We start from the raw sequence: 7431 nt of genomic DNA, 5'->3' as shown, positions 1-7431 counted from the left end.
TTATTTTCCGTTTTACTTTTTTATCAGCCCTCTTCTTTGTACAAATATTCAGTTTTAAACTTTGCTTTGTTAGTTGATAAACTTTTAGTTTTTAGGTTATTTTTATTAAGCATTCTGTGATAATTTCTTGAAAGTTTCAATCTCCTGTCTTTCTCTTTTGTTTATGTTATTCCCATGTTAAGGTCATTGAAAGTTGCCAATTTAATGATCCAGCAAAAAAAAAAAAAAGTGAGTAAGGCTTTATAGGTTAGGAGTATCTATTAAGTTAACCATATTTTAGTTTTCCGAAAATGATTTATTTACCAAAATGGCTGTCAAATATGTATCAATGCCACATTTTTTTCGATTTGTGATTTTTTTTAATTAATTTTTGGTATCTTTCGTCTTAGTGCATTCTTCTAGAAGCACGCATTTGCCAGTAGCAGTATCACGCACGGTGGGCGCGTCGCAGTAGCACGCGGTGAAGTCGCAGATATCTTCGGTAGGGTCAACCACAGGGGTGGGGTTGTCGCAGGTAGGTTCCGGTTCTACTGGGCTACATCCGGTTGAGTACCCGTGGGTGCCTTCCTCGCAGTCGCGAACGCCTGGAAACCAATCGTCATCATTTACAAATTATCATTATCATACATTATTACTGGCAACAAGGTTGCCTTCTATTCATTTATTCATTTAAACACTTTATTTGTACTCCACAACGTCATAAGAACATTAAAAAAAAACACTTTTCAAGTAGTAGGATACGAAAGGCGGCCTTATCGCTAAGTAGCGATCTCTTCCAGGCAACCTTAGGATTAGGAAAATTAAAAAGAAAACAAGAAGGTTAGGTTAGGTACACTGTTAAAAACGTACATACGAATAACTACATACTAAAACATAAACCAGACTACACACATACAACAGTTCAAACTAATATATACTTTAGCATACAATAAATACTTAAATATGAGTTAGAGTAAATAAATAATAGTCGTCTTTATTGAGCGTGATAATGAGCTTTAACAACATTTTTTAATATACCCAGTAACTTAGTCTTTTATGGTAGAGTGGTAGCTAGCCTCGGCTAAATAATAATAATCATTTATTTCAGGCTTTACCTATACAATTTTAACATTAGTTCAACAAGTACATCAGTTACAAAATTAAATTAAATGCAACTAAAATAAATTTATGTAAAAAATAAATTAATTAGAAACTAAATTAAATCAAATTAAAAAAATTTAAAGAAGAAGAACAATAAGAATATTCCCTCAATACTGTCTAAGTGGCATTGGTATTGCAAAGTGCCAATCACAGCGATGCCGGAGTTAATGACAGTCCAGTCTAGCCGCGATCATCTTCAGAACTGGACGGCCAATTGGCGCAGTGGGCAGCGACCCTGCTTTCTGGGTCCAAAGCCGTGGGTTCGATTCCCACAACTGGACAATGTTTGTGTGATGAACATGAATGATTTTGTGTATTTATGTATATTATTTATAAAAATATTCATCAGTCATCTTAGTACCCATAACACAAGCTACGCTTACTTTGGGGCTAGATGGCGATGTGTGTATTGTCGTAGTATATTTATTTATATCTATTAACTATGTTGGAGCTATTTCGCACCCTGTGCACCAAAGACTCGCACCGCTCGCGAAACAATCCGTCCGCGCATCCGCAAACATGAGGCGCTGCAGAATCGAGGTAGCCCCAACTAAATTCTGAGTACATTGTAAAGCGTCCCACAAGATCAGACCAGCCAAAATTCAGAAATTATAAATTTCAAAATTATTCCCACCGGGAACGAGCCCGAGACCTCCCACTTAAAACCTCACCAACCTCACCGCTGCGCTAGAGAGGTCGCCAAACTTAAACAACAACCAATTTAGATAATACCAATGACCAAACTCATATTTTTTGTATTATTGATTAAAAACTTATCAAAGTGGCCTTTTAAATTTTTATTAGGTTAAATAATATTATTATAGAATGGTATATTGGTAATGGCTTATGAAATGGTATCTTAGTATTATAAGCATTTGACAACCTTCTAACACAACGGTGAGCGCTGTGAATTTAGGTAGGAGGTACCGGGTTTGATTCCTGGCAGGAGAAATCTGGAAAATTATAATTTCTAATTGTACTCTCTTGCTATGTATTTATATCTCTGTAACTACTTTTTTTTGGCGTACAATAAAAGTGTATTAATTCATTCATTCATTTCTGAATTTTCTGTGGTCTGGCCTGGTGGGGCTTTGGCCGTGGCTGGTCCACCCTACCGACAAAGACGTGCCGCTAAGCGATTTAGTGTTCCGGTGCGATGTCGCGTAGAAACCGATTAGGGGTATGTCTACCATACTCTTTAACAGGTTAGCCCGCTACCATCTTAGACTGCATTATCACTTACCAGCAGGTGATATTGCAATCAAGGGCTAACTTGTAGTGTAATAAAAAAAAAAGTCGGGGACCATTTCAGTAGTCATCTGATCGTCAGGGTCGTGAGGGATATGTTAAGGTCTCCTCTTGTTGAGACTGGCGCTAAGGTTGAGTGAGTAAAAAGAAAACGCAATCGTAAGAGGAACCGGATGTCGGATATTAGCGGAGAAGCGGTAATAAGTTGAGCTGCTAAGCGGAGTAGTGAGTTCGATTCCCAGCACGCACCTCCAACTTTCTGAGTTATGTGCGTTTCATTTCATTTCATCAATTCGCATTACCGGCCCACTACTGGGCACGGTCCTCCCACAGTGAGAAGGGGTTAAGGCCGTAGTCCACCACGCTGGCCCAATGCGGATTGGTGGAGTCCAAACACCTTTGAGAACATTATGTTAAACTCCCAGGCATGCAGGTTTCCTCACGATGTTTTCCTTCACCGTTGAAGCAAGTGATATATTAATTACCTAAAACGCACATAACTTAGAAAAGTCAGAGGTGCGTACTGGGATTCGATCTCGGCTACCCTGAAGTGAAGTCGAGCTCCTACCCACTGGGCTATCGCCGCTTCTTACCATAAAGATTATAAATAAAATAATATAAATAAATACTTAACATGAATTTCCTACATCGAAAAATCTAGCTTATCTAATGAATGTACTCACATCTTCCCTCAATGTAAATACAGCCCCTCGGATGGAGATCTATTTCACCCACCGATAACCCGACCACGGCAATAAGACACAAAACAAACAACAACTTCATATTGACAGAGGTATTTTCAAATATTCCGTATTACACGTGAGTATTGTTTGGTGTCCCAAGATGTACTGATCATTTGACCTTATGTACAAAGTTGATTTTATAATGACGTCATTAATCTTTAATGCAAAAACCACAATCACCTTTTTATCAAAACCTAACGTTTTATACCTATATATATATATATATATATATATATAGAAGTAGTCTATACTAAGCATATTAATATTTAAAATGCGAATATGTGTCTGTTTGTTTTTCTTTATAGTTATAGTTGACAGATCTAGCAAATGGAACACCGTGATGGCCAGCGTAACGCCATCGCCTGTGAACAGTCTTCTCCACAGAATTAAGAACATACAGAATCCGTGTACACAGCTAATATTGATGTATCAAAAACCACTCCACTTTTTAGTCTTTCTCGAACAGGCGGTAAGTCAAAGTCAGTCTATTCCATTTAGCAGTGGCATTATTAGTGACAGTAATAATTTTACCTCTAATGGTTTAAATGTTTAACATAAAATGGGGAAAATGGGAAAATTTTGTGAGCTAGCTTCATTTCGCGGGTGTGAAGTGAGATGTGCGTATTTTTTTTTTTGATGAGGTCTAGGTTGGAGCACGCTTGCCTAGAAAAAGCTTATTCACTCTAGCCTTGAAGGTACTCAAGTTATACATCTTAGCGTTCACTGTTTTTGGACACAATGCACTACATGCAATAATCCCTGAATGAGGGTTCTGTATGTTTTTGATTCCGTTGTCTGCTGATTATCTTATTATATAAGAGAAAATCGTTAAATATTTCGCACATAGGATACTCTTTATCTCGGTAAAGCAAAAGATACCCACGGGATTTTTAAAAAACCGGAAAAAACACGGTCGATTTCTCGGACGAAGGCAGGTAATAAAATAAAGCAAAAAAAAAAGAGAGCAAAAACTCGAGAGCGATTAGGTATTCAAATTTGCACACGGTGTCAAAGGCAACTAAAACGTGTTTAAATTATCTCGCAATGGTCTGTGACATTGACTTTCTTTGCGTCTTTGTCCGATTCTATGAGTTGAATTTCTTGCCGGCTTCTTCTCGGTAGAATCTGCCTTCCGAACCGGTGGTAGAGTCACTATAAAGAGACAAAATTGACATTAAAAGTGCTTAAATAGCTTGAAATAAATGAATTTTTAATTGAATTTTATTCTTCTCTTAAGATCTGCACCTTTACGTGGTTATATACCTTTAAAAAAACATTTCATCCACATTTTACGGCCGATTGGTGCAGTGGGCAGCAACCATGCTTTCTGAATCCAAGGCTGTGTTTTCGATTCCGAAAACTGAAAAATGTTTGTGTGATGAACATGAATGTTTTTCAGTGTCTGTCTGTATTTTATAAGTGTTTATGTAAATGTAGATGTATCTTATTCGTAAAAAAAAATCATCAGTCATCTTAGTACCCACAAGCTACGTTTACATTGGTGCTAGATGGCGGTGTGTGTATTGTCGCAGTATATTTAATTATTTGTTGCAACGGTCTAACAATCAGCGTTTATGAGATACACCCTGGTGTTATGCAAATGATAGACGGACGGATAGCGGAGCCTTAGTAATGGGGTTCCGTTTTACCGCTTGGGTACGGAACCCTAAAAATCTTTGATTTCGCTTAGATAGCGCGTGAAGAAAGGGCAAACAAACATACACAATTTCGCATTTATAATATAAGTTACAGTTAGGATAGATTGTCGGTATCAGTTAAAAAAATACTGCGAATTATTAAGAAAATTGTTATTACAATTCATATAAACTCTTGTTGACGTTGAGGCATACTTTATGATTAAGAATCTTCATCTTTTAGCTACTTAGCTATCAAAGGCCAAATGATCAGTTCATTTCTTGACATTAAAAGTGCTACACATTAATCTAAAATAGATTTCTCGTATAATTGAGAAATACCTCGTACAGGATGATATTGGTCGTTGCTCTGTGCTTTGTTGCATTGGTCGGGTCTGCGCCGTCGGTGCCCGAAGACAGGGAGTGCATTTATGACGACAGAGGATTGTGTAAGTGTGAACAGCCTTCTTTTGTTTTTACGTGGTGCAAATCTTAAGCTTTATTTACTCCATTTGTTTATTTACTTTATTTTTTTTATTTGTCTTGATATATCAAGAATTTTGTTTAAAAATATAAAAAAACAAATGCTATACGATAAATAAAAACAAACATAAACTTTCGGTAAGTGTGTTTTAAAACTTGCTTTTAACCGCGGCTTCGAAATTAAATAAATTTGAAAAACTTTGCCAGGTGACGTGATTTGGCATAGAGACAGTTTATGACCTACATGGGCTACTTTTTATCACCAATTCACATCAATCCGTTGCGCCGTTGCTGCGTTATTGATGGACAAATATTTTTTTTTATTTAACTACAAGTTATCCCTTGACTGCAATCTCACCTGGTGGTGGTGATGATGCAGTCTAATATGGTAGCCGGCTAACCTGTTAAGGAGTAGGCTAGTCATACCCCTAATCGGTGTCCACGCGACATCGCACCGGAACACTAAATCGCTTAGGCACGTCTTTGTCGGTAGGGTGGTTACAGGCCAAAGCCTCCAACTAGACACTTAACTATTCAAAAACTGTTATTTCAGGTATGGGTTACTGTCCGGAAGGGACCTATTCGTACACACCCGGTTGCGGCCCCATCACCGCGGAACCAACTTGCGACAACCTCCAACCAGTTGCATCCGACTACGACGTCTGCGACCTCTCAGATTGCTACTGCAAACCCCCCACTGTTAGGGACACTGCTTCAAAAAAATGTGTACCCCTGGAGGAGTGCCCTGATAAAGAAAACATAATTGTACACGATTAGAAGAAGTGTTTTTAATAATAAAATGCTAAAAACACGAGCATAATAAACTTATAGCCAATCAAACTTTAACTTTATTGTTTAACTAGCGGTCCCTCGCGACATCGTCTTCGTCTTAGTTAACCTTAATAGAAAGACATATGCTGTAACGGACTTTTTTAAGAACTTTCAAAGGACAACAACTTTGTCATACATGATTATATTGTAACTTTAACCGTTACGTAGCGCACGCGGGAGCTCTCAAAAGGAAAAAAAACGCTCGATTTTTAAACATTATTTATTAGTGCTATTGGTCACACTCCTATAGGTCTTAGCGTGAATGGGCTATCCAACACTGAAAGAAATATACAAATCGAACCAGTAGTTCCTGAGATCATCGCGTTCAAGTAAACAGACAAACAAAAACTCTTCAGCTATATATATATAAATAATAATAATATATATAACAGTATAAGATTTCACTCCAAGTAAGCCCTTAAATGCAAGTTCTAGCAGTAGGTAATGATGTAGTCTAAGATGTTAGTGTGCTAGCCTGTTAGGAATATGGCAGTTATGTTATACATATAATAATTATAGTATATATTGATTTTTCATGTCATCGGTTAAATGCCAGTCGTAAACCTCCATTTGCGTGGACAAGATGTAAGACAAGGTATTCGGCAAATAACTTTTTATCTCGTGCGCGTGCAACAACAAATAAAAGGTGTGCGAGGGCCAAGTGACCGCACGGCGTTTATTAAACATTTGGACAAAACTACTAACAAATAACCTTAAACTAGAGGTCTAATCCATATATTTTTTTACTAGGTATTTGTATTTTTTTTTGAAGAGATTCCTGACTTTCTGCGCTATTTTACACTGAAAAACATTCATGTTCATCACACAAACACTCTCCAGTTGTGGGAATCGAACTCACGGCCGTGGACTTAGAAAGCAGGGTCGCTGCCCACTGCGCCACTCGGCCGTCAAATTTATTGATATTAAATCTATCTAAAATAAAGTTTAAAAACAAAAAAAAAACTCAAAATTTTATGAAAAATCACGACATTTTTTTATATTCACCTCGTAATAACGAAAAATTTCATGAATATTATTGTATTTTAAACTATTATAAAAATACATAATATTATCTACAATTTCTTTGAACAATGTTTATAGCTATCTCAAACATGTACCAAAATACAAACTCTTGAAACAACGCTGGGACAACTTGTACAAGTTATGTGTGTGCAATGTTGCTAACTTTTTTAAGGGCATTCGTAGACCTCTATTCTCAGTAACAGATCTTATCTAAGTAAATCTCTTTGGGTACAGCACAATCGAATGCCTGGCGACGTGTCCCGGAACGATCTTCACGCCGCAACGCATTCTTGCTTCGAAGGCGCAAACCTATTTGTTCTCGATAACAA

At 37.2% G+C, this 7431-nt stretch overlaps 2 protein-coding genes across 2 annotated transcripts; one reads left to right on the top strand and one right to left on the bottom strand.

Annotated features, from left to right (window-relative positions):
- Positions 1-274: 274 nt before the first annotated feature.
- Positions 275-3223, bottom strand: LOC120633925. Its single transcript, XM_039904336.1, has 2 exons — positions 3072-3223; positions 275-584 (listed from the first exon to the last, which is right to left on the bottom strand). The coding sequence occupies exons 1-2, from the start codon at positions 3169-3171 to the stop codon at positions 364-366; spliced, it is 321 nt and encodes a 106-aa protein (XP_039760270.1). The 5' UTR covers positions 3172-3223; the 3' UTR covers positions 275-363.
- Positions 3224-5117: 1894 nt separating this feature from the next.
- LOC120633883 lies at positions 5118-6025 on the top strand. Its single transcript, XM_039904267.1, has 2 exons — positions 5118-5214; positions 5802-6025. Exons 1-2 carry the CDS (start codon positions 5118-5120, stop codon positions 6023-6025), a joined length of 321 nt encoding a protein of 106 aa, XP_039760201.1.
- The last annotated feature ends 1406 nt before the right edge of the window (positions 6026-7431 follow it).

Source organism: Pararge aegeria, chromosome 22, assembly GCF_905163445.1.
Source record: "Pararge aegeria chromosome 22, ilParAegt1.1, whole genome shotgun sequence".
Lineage (NCBI taxonomy): Eukaryota > Metazoa > Arthropoda > Insecta > Lepidoptera > Nymphalidae > Pararge > Pararge aegeria.
The sequence above is the reverse complement of the archived record's forward strand: the minus strand, read 5'-3'. Positions and strand labels throughout refer to the sequence as shown.